The sequence below is a fragment of the Halyomorpha halys genome, unplaced genomic scaffold, assembly GCF_000696795.3.
Source record: "Halyomorpha halys isolate HHAL.00 unplaced genomic scaffold, Hhal_1.1 Scaffold28.1, whole genome shotgun sequence".
Lineage (NCBI taxonomy): Eukaryota > Metazoa > Arthropoda > Insecta > Hemiptera > Pentatomidae > Halyomorpha > Halyomorpha halys.
Window position 1 is genome coordinate 813987 of NW_027110130.1, and position 14385 is coordinate 828371.

The window sequence follows — 14385 nt, forward strand, 5'->3', positions numbered from 1 at the left end:
CCCCCCGGTTATTTGTGAGGCCCGTTAGCCAATGGGTGGCACTCACAAAAATAGGCTTGGGAGTGACGAACCCCTCTAGGAAAACAACGTCATGAAACGCGCTATGTATTTCCTAAGTACATCCCGTGGAGCCTTGGATCTCCACGCTCTGTCGTGCCAATAATAATAATATATCTTATAAATATATCAGACATTTTGGTAAAATTTCGGGCTTTTTGCCTTTGCCCATTTTCAATTTTTTTTTTCTATACTTCTTCACCAGGGTGGACTTGTACAATCAAATTCTTTGGTTTCATAAATACAACTCCATGGACGTATTAGTTGTCATATTTCTTCGGACTTATTCTTTACCATATATTTTTTAAAATTATATTTAAAATTGATTGGAGGGGTGCGAGGAGAAAATATTCATTACTATTTTACATAGTAAGTTTCTTTTTTTAGCCTAGCTCCTGTAAGGCATGGCATTATCTGGCTGAAGAGCTCAGCAGAGACATAACAATCGGGAGCCTTAATTCCAGATCATTTATATGACATCAGGATCGTTTTAAAAAATTGAAATTACTGTAAAGACGCTTGTGTCCCATTCACAAAATTTAATACATCGTTATCAATCCTGGATGCTGAGCTCAACTAAACGGATTGCAGTAGTCAATTATTACATTTTGGTAGATCTTCTTAATTAACTCTCAATAAACTTCCTAAAGTTAAATAAAGATTTTTTTTCTACTCTTCTTCTTATTTATAAACATTATAATTGTTATATCCTAACAAACAACAACAAAATTATATCTTGATTGAAAAACCTCAATATGGTATTTTTTTTATTAATTTTCAATCATGAACCTAAGATTACTATTCGTCATACGTTTCAATATGATGAACGATTAGAGTTTTCATAATCTTATATGCAGGTCATATGAAGATAGAGCAGAAAATATCCTTCCATCCCCCCAAGATGCTCAAGACCATAAAAAAAAAAAATACTAGAATACACTGATAGCATTAACTCATGAGCGTTTAACAATGATTTGAATCTGAATGCTGGAAAAACCAAGGCCATTCTTATTGGTTCCAAGCGCCTCCTTCATTCCCTCCCTTACTGTCCTCTACTCTTCCTTAACAACCAACTGATTCGCTTCTATCCTAGTGATAAAGAGAAGAATAAAAAACCTTGGAGTCACCTTCGTCCAACACCTCTTCTGGAATAATCACATTTCCCAAATCACGTGTAAATCCATAACTGTACTCAAACAATGCGCGCCTGTCTGCCAATCAAAAGGTTTTGATTTCGAGTCCTCGGCTCTACCCGCGGCATTGGGCCACCAGGTGTCCTACTTTTCCGCACTCATGGCACTTCCTGTCTTCCTTTCGTCCTCCATTGCGTATTCTGTCCTGGTTCGGTCGCCTATACACTTTCCAGATGTCAAAAACCGTTTGACAACAAAACGGGGGGTGTTTGAAATGGTGACCATCAATTAAGGAAATATAGTAAATTTTTCTTATTTAAAGGAAAACTTTCAAATTAAAGACTCCTTAATACTGTGCACTTTTTGAGGATGATTCGTTTGAAGCATACATGAAACTGCTAAATTCCCAGATGCAAAAAAATTAGTTTTTTTTGTATATCTTTTATTTGTTCTCAAAATCAACAATGATTTTGAACTTTACCTGTCAGTGTGACGTCTTATGTTTACTTTAAACCTAATCTGAAAAAGAGCACCATCAACGATAAGAGTTTCGAGTATATATTATCGGTTTACAGGACGGAAAATTCACTTTAGTTGCACTAGGCTGTAAAGGCTGGTACCAGAGTAATTATTTTGCAGTAAGTAATTTGAGAATATATTACTGACTATAATATAATACAGGTTATAAATTCAATTCTATAGAAGCTGTTTATTGAATTTATACTCTGACTGGCAGAACCGGTACAGTTTAAATTCAATGACGAATTCATATTCATCATTCATAAATTCAATTCAAATTTAATGACGAAAGTTTTTTCAAAGATTATTTCTTATTTTTATAAGACTTACTTGGGAATGAGAATTAATATTAACCAGCTTAGATAATATATATTTTTTAGTTTTAGCCACATAATTCCGTTGGTTAAGATGTTTCAGGCGCATGCGTCATTATTATTAGCGCCAAATTCCTATAGTCACCTCAAAACGTGTATTTACTTCAAAAACTAGAATTCGAAAATAAGCACGATCATTATACTTCCCCTTGCTATATATTCCATAGGCAAGTGAAAATAAAAAGAGATAGGAACTTTGTGCAATTTGCGAATATGTAATATCTAAAACATTAACATCAGTAATTAGGAAGAGGTATGGATAAATTAAGTTGTTGACATCACAATACATTCTCCATTGTCAAAGATACCGCTTCTGTCTGTTTATGTACGCTCTTAGTAGTTTTATTACGTTCTAAGCTGAATTTTATTACATTATTATATTACTGGTACTGGTAATGATGGAGGAACAATCCTCCAATGGCTTATTTTTACATATTAATTTTTATATACACTACTGAGCAATATCGATAAAATAATAAATAAACGATGCCAAAATGATGCACGAAACTGCTTCACAGCATATTAAACTAAATTGAATGCTAATAAACATCTACATGTCTCAAAGTTCCTGCTGACTGATTTTTCACTATATATTTCATGAAATGTTGCTTTTTACAAAACTGTGTTTCGGGAACTACTGAACGTTATACCTCAACTTGAGATGACATTTTAGTAAATTTACTCTACGTTCTAGAAGGTGTTCTAGTGTTATAGATAGTTTCAGTGATACGGAGCTCTGAATGAAAAATTATTGTTTTTAAACATTTTGAAACAACCGCCAATTTTCATTCCCCATAAAATTTTAACTAGTAATTTTTTGTAGTTTTCATTAAAGTTATCAAAAATTGGGCAAAAGAACTGATTTTTTCTACCGGGTTCTTGTACTAATAATACTAATAATTAGAGATTAATTTAGATTATATTAGAGAATAATTTGAGCTTTGGTACTCCACTAAGCCATCCAACAATTTAAACAATGCTTTTATAGCTGACACTCCGAAAAATAGACAAAGATAAAATTTTGTGCAGTAACCCCCAAACCAGAAATTTCGTACGATATAAAACCAGCATCTTTGATGGAGATGGTCAGCCCTGTGGTTAGAAAGAACAAAAATGTTTTAACATTTATTGATTGCCGACGTTTCGGCTCACTATGTAGGTCTTCACCAGGATTGTTCTGATAGGTGGAGGTATACAGCAATATACAAAAGAGCGATGCATTACTAATCGTCTTTCATGCCCTGTTTTTTTTTTTTTTTTTTTTTTTTTTTATAGAAAAGAGAAGAATGACATTTTTATCCCTATCCAAAATAAAATAGCAGTTGTTGTAAAGAGTCTCTAGACTGCTAGGTTGGTTTATGGCATTCCTGTTATTTATTTTTCTTAAAATCATCTATTTACCTACAAGAAAAGACCTACATCGGGGGAGGGAGGGGGGGTTGAATCGTCAGCAATAAATAAATAGTTGTGAACTATTTTTGTTCTTCTTGACCGTAGCCATGACAGTCTCCTTGAAAATATTTTATGGTCAATTATCCATATATAGTAAGACTAGTATCAATAAAGGGAATGCGTAGTTCAGTAGTAAGACACTGTATAAGTGCAAGGAACTAGGTTCGAATCTGGCTAGGGCAGATAATTATTTTCTGTTTCACTATAGCTGTGAGTCAGCCCTGTGGGTTCAGGAGCCCTCCTGGGTCTGTCTAGCCTCATTAAGTGGGTACTCTTCATTGAGTAAAAATAAGAGGTTCGAGTTTGATTCGAATCACCTCCTTGCACGACTGTTGGTCTAGTAACACTGTTTCCTTATGACCCCTGACCCTTCATGGGTTGTACCATCATAGATTTAATTTTAATATCAATATAATGCCTTTAATGAGATTCGAATTTCTGTCGAGGTTTGCCTTAATTTGAAGCTAGGGATCAAAAGATGCTATTCATGAAAATTCTATTCTCTTGATATTTGTATAACCATTAAAAAAATGTATACTGATAAAAAGAATGAAAGAAAAAAAATAAGTAAAACATAAATCAATAATAAAATAAATAAAATTACTCAGAAAAAACATTTCTAAATTTCATGCAAATAAGATTATCAAGTCTGTTTTAATAGATTTAAATTTAGTAAGGAAAGACATTACACTATCATATCTACTACTATAGTTCCCTAAGATAACCTAAGGTTATCAAAATGCCTGGCATCATTCCTATTTCGTCCAAGTTACCTCTATAGAATAGACATAGTTGGAAGATGTGGACTATTGTCAGAGTGTTATTGTAATGTTGGTATCTTGATGGAATGTCGTTAGAGGTCAGGAGAAGGTGAGAGTCAGTTTTGTATATTCCACATGGACCCTCCCCCTGTAAGATGAAAAATAATTTTTTTAACTTTCTTTTTATTACATATAAGTTTAACAGACATTTTTATTATCACGTCTTAATTGAAGAAGTAAATAGTATTTCAAAATTTACTTTTTTTAAACTGTATTTTTCTAGACCAACATTTACAATTAGGTGTATGGAATTGGCCTGGTGTCTCTCCTCTCAGAAAATACCTAGACCCACTTCGCTGGTTTGTCCAATCCTGAGTATAAATAATTTAAATTTATACAAATATGAATTTTAATTGTCCCATAATTCAATTTAATAAAACGTAATTTGTAATGGCTATAAAATTTAAAAGGTATGAAAAGACATTGTACAATTTTGTAGGCTTTTAATAAAATTCTCATAGAAATATTTTAGTCCGAGAGCTCATGAAAAACATTTATATTATCTGATCAAGACTTTGATAGTAATTTTTTGAATCTTTATTGCATTCCCAATAAAGAAATAAAATTCTGCCCCCTACAAAATTGGTTCCTTTCAGAAAATGTTTTAGTTTTTACCTAGACTATGTAAGGGATGTAGTAAATGTCATCAAAAACTAAAGATTGAAGTATTTAAGGTGCAGTACACTGAAGTTTATTTTATGCCAGAAAAATTTAAAATGTTTGCTCATTTTTCATTTCAAGCTCTATATTCTTAAAATTACACATAGCTCTAAAAACCTTTATAGGTTAACAATTATTTTTATAAATGTCTGTAGGATCTTCACTAATGTAGTAAATATTTCTATTTTTTTGTACAAAATCAACAAAATTTAGCTGATTTTCAGAGTTCCACTGAATATATACATAATTCTGAGTTGAGAGCCAGACTATGAGTTGTTACCTTCAGTATAATCTTATTATACCGCTTATTCCTCATTATATAAGATTTTTAATATGAAAGTTTTAATTAATGATCTAAAATAGGCAGAGGCATTATTTCAGATTGCTTAGTTTTTTTTTTTTTTATTTAAGCCTTAAATTTTTGTTATTTTCAGGCTATCTAGAATGGTTGATGCTGGGTTAAAGGTGGATATGAAAGTGGAGGACCAGAGGACTGCCTTATTTCGTGCAGCAGCAGGAGGACACACTGCAGTGGTGACTGAGCTTCTTGTTGCAGGGGCAACAGTGAATATGAAAGATAAGTTTCAGAGGACCGCATTACATTATGCAGCATTGGCAGGACACTCTGCAATAGTGATAGCACTACTTGATGCCGGGGCAGTAGTGGATATAAAAGATTACATCCAGTTTACTGCCTTACATTACGCAGCACTGGGAGGACATACTCAAATAGCAGCAGAACTGCTGGACCGAGGAGCAGACCTAGCAGCTAAGGCAGTTGGTGGTCGCACACCACTGATGGTAGCATCTCATTGGGACCATTTGGCTGTGGTTGAGCTGCTCATCAGCCGCGGCTCTCCAATTAATCATAAGGATGATGATGGTTGGACTGCCTTAGCCTCTGCAAATAGATACAACCATAGAGCTATAGCAGACTTCTTGAGCTCCAGAGGCGGTGTTGAGTGATATCAAATAATCTGGTTATCTTCTGCACCAATTGGCACCAGCATCATAGCTACTTTTTACTAACTTGTCTCATCACATGATCTACACTTTTTATTAATTTTTAAAACATTAAAATTGCCTTTAAGATCTATTTACAATCAGAAATTAAACTAACAAATTGTATTAGATTGTAGATGCACTGTTTTTAAAAGAAACTGTGAATTATGTTAAGAGGGGGGAGGGACAATATCCCCAAAACGTCCACCAAGAGAATAAATATGTATTAAAAATATTGTATTTTATTAAAAGTTTTTTAACCTTAAAGTAATTATAATCTGTTAAAATACTTTGTATTAGTAATAAAAAAATTAATTTTTATAAAATGTTACCACTGTTCGTTTCATTTCATTATTATGAATAATAAAAATTGATATATTTTCTAACCAAATAATAATATATTAATATAACCAGCTCTGTTTTTAATACTATGATTATCCTGATGATCCTATTCGAGAGTTGGGAAAAAACATTAGCTTCAGTTTTTTAATAATTTAAGTTATCTTTTGAATGAAGTGTTGGAATTTTAAAAACAAGAATTAATTGTATGTGTTTTAATAAAGCTCAATAAAGAAGTAAGTTTGAGAGTTGGAGTGCAACAGCAATTCTTGACTGTCAACTCTCAACTGTCAAATATAGCATACTGGATGCCAAACCAATGAAAAGAATTGACTACTCCTTATGGCATCCCTTGCTCTGGAAGCACACCCCCTTTATTATACTCCTTCCTCTAAGTGTTTAATAATAGGAGTTAGCTAAAGAAAAAAACGCAAGGAACTATTAGTTACTACTTCATATTTCTTTCTTTTTTTTTAAAAAAAAAAACTACTTTTGGATTCTTATGGACTCTTCAGTTTTAGACATTACTATTATTGACATTACCATTAAGAAGTAAGCTTGTTCAGAGCTGAGTCCTTCTGGCCCCAAACTTTTCTACTTTTTTTTTTTCCACTTATTCCTCCTATAAATTTGTAGCGACACAGCTATCTGCTGGTTTATACTGTAATTATTTACAGTACTGTAATTATAACAAGTCAAGTAAAATTATTTACAAGAAATAAACATTTCAATATACTATATCTGTTGTTCACGTTAGAAACTTGATTAAATTGCTTTCATATATAACATAAATCTTAAAAGATAACTTAATTAATACAGAAAAGATAACTTAATTTGTCCATTCCTCAAAAAGTATGTACTATGGTAAACTATGAATATGTTTATTTAAAATGCAATATCATTTTGATATTAAGGACATAGTGAAAATAACAGAGATTATAATTCTGGACTCCCTGGGAATCATCCACCATCATGGTAATAGATCAGAATGGTGATGTCAGTAGAAAGCATGCATATATGGTACAGAATATGTATATATTTTTAAAAGTATTACCTTTTACGATTTCATATACTACCTTTTTAATATATATATTCATTACTTTTTCTATTTGTTATTTTTACATTTATTGTCCCTAATTTTTAAATGTTTAAAATTTTTATTAATATCATATATTATATATGTATTTATATTTATTATTTTTATTTTAATATATTTTTTTTATTCATGTTTATGGAGAATTTTTTTTAGATTTTAATTAAATAGGATTGTGCGAGACCATATAGGATTTTTATATGTGAATATGCTTAAATGTTTTACTATTATACAAAGAGAGAATTAGAATTAGATACATAGGCTAATAATAGAAGAAAAAAATGAATTATATAATAAAAAAAAAGTAAAAAAGATGTAAAAAAAAAAAATGAAAATATGGAGTAAGAAACATATTTAAAATTTCTAAACAATAAGAAAAAAAAAACATGCACTACTATTATGTATTTTAATATTTAATCTCTATGCCAATATAATATAAAATTAATTCACAATTGTCAAACAAGATGCTGTTTATAGCAGGCCAATGCAGTTGGACTCCCAGCTTTTTTGAATAAAGTGTTTCTTTCTCATGTAGGCATTTGAAAGGAAAGATAATTGTTCTATCTTACTAACTAAAAAAAAAAAAAAAAAAATGTAAAAGTATAATCTTTTTTGACCCAATATATTATTGGTCAATACAATATATTCATGTACACTCTAGATATTTTTTTTGTTTTATTTTCTTCTTCATTTTTTTTTATTCCTTTTATTTTTTACCAATTAAATAATTTAATTAAGCATGTGAACTATTTTGTACTATGGGACATGCAGAAAATTAACTGTATTTTTCTCTCAGAGTTACTGTTTGAAGCAAAAAAAAAATTGATTAAAATCTTTTACATTTTTTCATTCTTAAAAATAGTCAAAAACAATGAAAATTTCAGGGAGAAGAAATACTGCCAAGTTTTTCACACATTTTTATTGCACCACATTATCAGCAAAGAACACCATTAAAGTAGATACAGCAATTTTAAGCTTTGACAATGACATAGCCTCTTTAACATACATAAAATATTTATATTATAACATGAGAATAAATATATCAAATAACAGACGAGCCTCCCAGGACCACAGTGCGACGGTGGACTTGTCGGTTGGCAAACGTCTTATTTTTTTTTGTTTATTTCGGACCCATACCAGCTTAATTATAAATAACATATTTTTTTTCATATATATAATAATATTATTAAAAGTATTTTAATATACCTTCATATATTTGTTTTACAATACATTGAGACCCTCGTAGACTTATTGTCATTTCACAAATGACATCAGTGTACCTGAATGTTCAATTAATAAGTGAAAATAAAAAGATACCGTACGAGGCATATACAGAACATAAATACACAGATAGAGCGGGTTAGTTCTTCCTCACTGTACTCCGAGAGGCCCGCAGAAAACTTTAGTTCCCTTAATTGTTAGATATATAGGTTAATATAGAATAATAATTTTTTAAAATGTTATTTGCCTACTTGTGTAGAGCAGTTGCAAATTTAGTCAAGTCCGGATGGGATAGGTGGTGCTTTTTATAAACATTTTTTAATATAAAATTCTTTATGAATTACCCTTGAACCGCCTCGAGTAACATACTTTGCCATCAACTGAAGGCAGATGAAAATTTTAGCCAAAATTTTGACAGTGCACTTTTTAAACAACCCCGGGGGGTCGATGCGACCCTGCTGGCAGAGTGCAGCCATCCACTACCGCCAGAACCCGGGGGCACTGCCGCTGCAGGGCCCGGGCCCCGCTTTTTAGAAATGTGACCGGCACAATTTGGACCTAACCATGCACCCCTATCAGAGATCGTTTTATCATGTCTTGGCGGCTATCCGCCGTCCGGAAATTCAGAGTTTTACACTCAATTATTCCCGATAAAAAACTAATAAATCATTTTTTAAACAATAAAAGATACAGTATATACCGTTGATAAATTCGGTTTTAAAATATCAAGCATTTATTTCAACTTCTTACATAAATATATGATAGGCATTTTCATTTATGAATAAAAAAATAAAACAAGTGCGTTTTAAAAAAAGTGCAATCTCTTAACATTATCTTTTAAAAAATCACCCTGAGTTGGGCTGTATCACAGTTTATAAAAGAATTTTTTTTTAATTTATAAAAGTGGTTAATACTGTATCTTTCATTTTAATGTTTATTATTTTTTTATACTTTAATTATCACAAATTGCTTTGGTCACACAGTTTAATGTGACATTAAAATAAGTAATGCAAAATGAGTCCGGTTGTTTGATTTTTTTTTTTAATTTTTAATTTTTTTTAGTTTGTAATCTTTTCATATTTATTTGTGCTGGTATATGTAATTTAATGTTAATATTTCTATTGGACTTTTTTTTTTCTTTATTTTTTTTTTATATTTGTTCTTAATTGCTGATTTTAAATTTTGGTGATCTACGGGCGAGTCATGCTCAACCGTAGACCATTATACCTCATTCGTCCTCTTCATTTTGATAAGCCACATAACGGACAGATGACTTTTCTCCCAGGGTTAAATACTGAAAAAAAAAATTGTATTAAAGCAAAATTTTTAAATAATTGATAATTTTTAGCATTTAGTATTTTTATATTGTATTTAAAAAATAATAGCCCATTATTTTTATTTTATAATATATTCCTCATTCTCTTGTACTTTTTCTATGATTTGTGAAGTTTTAACCTTATTATCCTTACTATTATCTACCCTTAATTTTCCTTAACAACCTATTTTTATTGAGGAGTAGAAGTGAATCGGTGAACCATAGAAGTGAACCAATTCACTTCTACTCCATAAAAAAAAAAACCTTGGAGTCACCTTCGACCAACATCTCTCTTGGAATAATCATATTTCCCAGATCACCTGCAAATCCATGACTGTAATCTTTTGTTTTCCTCCACTTCAACTTCAGTTCCTTGGTCTATGGAGGGCTATCTGCTGATCTAGAAGTGAGTCTGAATAGACTCATGAATTGCTTCGTAAGATTTATCTTCAGGTTTCCCAGGAGCTGTCATGTCTCCTGTTGGTATACCGAGTTGAATCAATCTGTATCTAACCTACTGAAGGCAATACCGCTGTGGTGTTTTCCTATACTAAGTTTTTAAAATTAGAAACCTACCCATATCCTCGATCTCCTCACTCTACGTTCATCCATCCAGTCATTAAACACCTGAACCCAATTGATCGATTTATATATGCCCTTCCAAAAAACTGCCTCCTTTAACAAATCCTTCATCATACATGCAACCTTCTTCTGGAATTCTCTTCCTATGTCCATTTGCCAATCCTCATCTGTTCTTTCCTTTACACAACACATGTACACTGAAACTTTTTAAATGTCTGGCAGACAATTAACCTTAATGTGTGAATAATGTATTTATTCTTAGGGAACATTTGTCCCACAATGAAATTATTGTTTTATTTCATTTCATATTATAAAATTAGATACTTTAAAACATTTTAACCTATAATTTTAATGGATCTGTTGATATCCCATATTGATCATGCAAAAAATTCTCTGAAGTAACATACTTTCTAAGAAACTATTCCATTTACTTTGGTATTTGGAGCCATATTTACATACTTATGAAATCAATTTTTTAGAAACGATATAACAAATAAGATATTATTTGTTCCTATAGATAAGACTGAGCTCCACAGGTATCCCTAAAACCAAAAATGATTTTTTTTCCCCAACTATTTATTATTTTATTTATTTTCAGAATAAAATTATTTGAAGATCTCAAAATATTTCCAAGGTATGTGAAATAATCTACTTTTTCATTTCTCATGGATTTATAATAATTTTAAAGATATACTTTCAAAATGATTCATCAATTGATGTGTTCAAATAAGATAGTTTTATTAATTTTAGAATGTTTAAAAATAATTTTTCTCTTAAAAATGAAAATATAATCATAGTTTAAAAAAACAAACAAAAAACAAAACAAAAAAAAAACAAAGGAAAATGAAATAAATAAACAATAAAAAAATAATACTTTATTTTTAAATAATTTAAAAATAAAACAATAAATTATAATGAATAAATATAAAACAAAAACAAAACTTAAAACTCATGGTTCAAATTTCTCTGCTTTGGTACGTGCACCAACGTATCCAGAAATGAAGTTTTTTTTTTTTTTGCAAAAGGTAATGTTCTATCAAGAATGTCTGAACAATAACACCGCAGCTTTAGTTCTATCAATGTTGTACTTCTGTTCTATTCGTATTTGTAGTTATCTGAAAAAAGTATTTTTAGACAGTAATTATACCATAACTGAATATATAATTAAAAAAAAACCTTTATTCTTAAATACTGGTAAATTCAGAAGGTCATGATTTATTTTAAATTTTAATGTTATCCAATTGGGTGGCTTTATTGATATTGCAATGTATTTTTTAGAAAGGAACGTTGTGTGATATACACCTATGTTCTCCTTCACTTCTTCATTAAATACGCCATAATAGCCAAGAGTCTAATTTACCTATTTTAATGTTAAATCATAAAATAAAATTTTGACTAAGTAGAAGGTAGTTCATAGAAGGAATAAAATTCTTGGATTTGATGGTGGAACCTTAATTATGTCACATTAGAGAAAGGAATAATAGAGTAGTCATTAACTAAGCTATGTTTACTTCACTTTGTTATTTTCTTTTTATTACCATGTTACGTTCTATCTGTTCCAGAAATATGAATAATTATTTCCTACACTTTTTAGATTTTTATTTAGTATGAATCGATTTTTGATATGATACTGGCAAAGTTTGAAACCTGGCATTCTATAGCTTAGACATTGTATATGATGCCTAAAACTAGCTGGAAATGTATGAAACAATTTATATTTCATACATATCCATCGCATTTTATAGAATACCAAATGAGAAAATGTATGAAATATATCTCCGATTTGTTTCAAATATCAAGTGGCAAGACAGGTGATTCATGTATGGTCCAAAATGTTGAGTAAAATAAAAGATTATTAATGTTGAAACTAATTAAAAATGAAAGGTATGAAGCTGCGAATAACTCAAAAAGAATTTTAAAAAAGTCAGAAAACCACAGAAACAACCATAAAAATGTAGCATCTGAGGCTTAGAGTAAAAACTAAAAATGACTAAAATTGATAGAAAATATCAGTAACTTTATTGATGGTAATATAATAATACTTATTTCATTAGTAAGTATTATTATATATTAAGTTTTTAACAAATAGGGGATTAACAGCTAGTTTAGTTTTACTTTATACAAATCATATTTACCTCTTTTTCTTCTTTTGTTGGCGGATTTCTCAATAATATCAATAGAGGAGCATACATAAAGTTCAAAAGTGCTATACAAACCAACATCCATTCGAAACCAATGGTTTTCACCAGGGTACCACTCACCGCAGGGCCTACATAGTAAAATAAATAGAATAGATAATTCCTTTCTAGACTTTTTTTATAATTAATAAATAATTTTTGATGCAGAACATTACCTATAGCATATCCCAGGCAAAATGCTACATCCCCAATAGCGTATACACTTCCATACACAGCAGAGTGACGGATATCAACAAGGTACCTGTAATACATCAATGTTTGGTTGCTTATGTTTATGTTACAAGTTTATGATCATTAATAATTATATTTAGGTTACCCAAGCTGAGGCATCATTGAACTGTCCACCATTCCGATTGCGAATCCAAGACCAGCGTTAGGTATGATGAGATGGTTAATGTTGTGGGCCAAAGGTATCTACAAACAATATGGTTGGTTGTTTCAATGATCAGATGAATAGAGCAGTGGGGAGTAAAAAGAACTAAAAACTAATCTAAGAATATGGTAATCCATTAGATAGTTGATTATCTATTTAATATTTAATCTTGCTATATAACCTTTTCATCTTCAAAACTATACTTTAGAAATGAGAATAAGTAAAAACTAACAAATTTCATTTCTATTTAATTTAGATAATTTTTTAATATTACAACATATAACCAACATAACCAAATTGTAAAATGTAGAGAGGATTACAAGGTTTTCTAAGGAAAGTGATGAATGAGTTTGATGATGAATGAGCTTATGCCAATAAACTAAAGACTTATGCTTTGGTTTTTTATTGATTTCATGTAGTATATCTTTGGGTGTGTATGATTTTGGAGGCATAGATAATGGTAAAGGTGTGTCAAGGGATAAAATAAAATTACTTACACACATCAAACATATTCCAATTATGATCAGGCCAAGAAGGGTAGCCAACCACCTAGAAGAAGAGAAATATTAATTAGAACTATTGATTATTTATTGTAGTATAATACATGATAATTAAGATATTAAAACAAGTTTATGTTACATAATTCAAAATTCATTCAATTAATTCAAAAACTTAGAACGATGTGCTGGATGGGTTCATGGCTCATTCTTCACTATTTCATTACACGATGCCCCTCACCATTCTCTTCTGGATAGTCTCGGGGGTTTTCTCATCTTTAAACATCCACACTTTCTACTGAATGTTAAATGGGACGTTATAGCCGTAAAGTCAAGTTCCATCACCTGTCCCTAAACTATTTATATTAAAAGGCTTTTCCATTTCTGAACTTCTTCAAGGTTACACTAGACCATGAGATCTAAGCTTCAGTCAAGCTATTAGTAAAAGAGCCCAAGAGGAAGAAAAAGTCAGTTATTTTACCCCAATTTTTTATTACTTTAATTAAAACTATGTATAATTACTGGTCAAAATTGATGAAACTGCCAAGTATAGGTAGGGAAAATACAAAATGGCAGCTGTTTCAAAAAGTTAAAAAAAAAATTTCATTGATACTACCTACAGCACTAGAAAACCTAATGGAACATCATTTGAAGAAGAATAAATTTTCTAAAATATGAGCTGTAATAAAGATGTTTACTTTTTTTTTTATTATTATAGTTGTTTGAGAGTGGTTTAGTTTCTTTTTAAA

At 30.5% G+C, this 14385-nt stretch overlaps 2 protein-coding genes across 7 annotated transcripts in view; one reads left to right on the top strand and one right to left on the bottom strand.

Moving 5' to 3' along the window:
- Positions 1–1745: 1745 nt before the first annotated feature.
- LOC106683546 (ankyrin repeat domain-containing protein 2) lies at positions 1746–6393 on the top strand. 3 transcript variants are annotated; one of them, XM_024359754.2, is made up of 2 exons: positions 1746–1828; positions 5451–6392. In XM_024359754.2, exon 2 carries the CDS (start codon positions 5461–5463, stop codon positions 5980–5982), a length of 522 nt encoding a protein of 173 aa, XP_024215522.1. In that variant the 5' UTR covers positions 1746–1828; positions 5451–5460; the 3' UTR covers positions 5983–6392. The 3 variants fall into 3 exon arrangements, with proteins under 3 accessions (XP_024215522.1, XP_024215523.1, XP_014280563.1); XM_024359755.2 differs by lacking the exon at positions 1746–1828 and adding an exon at positions 3568–4446 and having other exon boundaries at positions 5451–6393; XM_014425077.3 differs by lacking the exon at positions 1746–1828 and adding an exon at positions 3568–4405 and having other exon boundaries at positions 5451–6393.
- Positions 6394–8814: 2421 nt separating this feature from the next.
- The window catches only part of Vmat (Vesicular monoamine transporter), a 298099-nt gene continuing 292528 nt past the window's right edge, over positions 8815–14385 (bottom strand). For 3 of the 4 annotated variants that reach the window (XM_014425619.3, XM_014425643.2, XM_067048234.1), the window contains exons 10-14: positions 13637–13688; positions 13083–13180; positions 12922–13007; positions 12704–12837; positions 8815–9965 (exon numbers count right to left, since the gene is read on the bottom strand). In XM_014425619.3, coding sequence (XP_014281105.1) covers positions 9900–9965; positions 12704–12837; positions 12922–13007; positions 13083–13180; positions 13637–13688 — 436 coding nt within the window. In that variant the 3' untranslated portion in view covers positions 8815–9899. Of the gene's footprint in view, positions 9966–11428; positions 11684–12703; positions 12838–12921; positions 13008–13082; positions 13181–13636; positions 13689–14385 lie in introns of those variants that run through there. The other variant, XM_014425635.3, reaches the window with a different exon arrangement.

Excerpts from the sequence above, each read along its gene's own strand:
- LOC106683546 (XM_014425077.3), top strand. The coding sequence starts at position 4,383 with ATGTCGTTAGAGGTCAGGAGAAG. Across the intron at positions 4,406-5,450 it reads TCGTTAGAGGTCAGGAGAAG|GCTATCTAGAATGGTTGATG; the intron begins GTGAGAGTCAGT and ends TGTTATTTTCAG.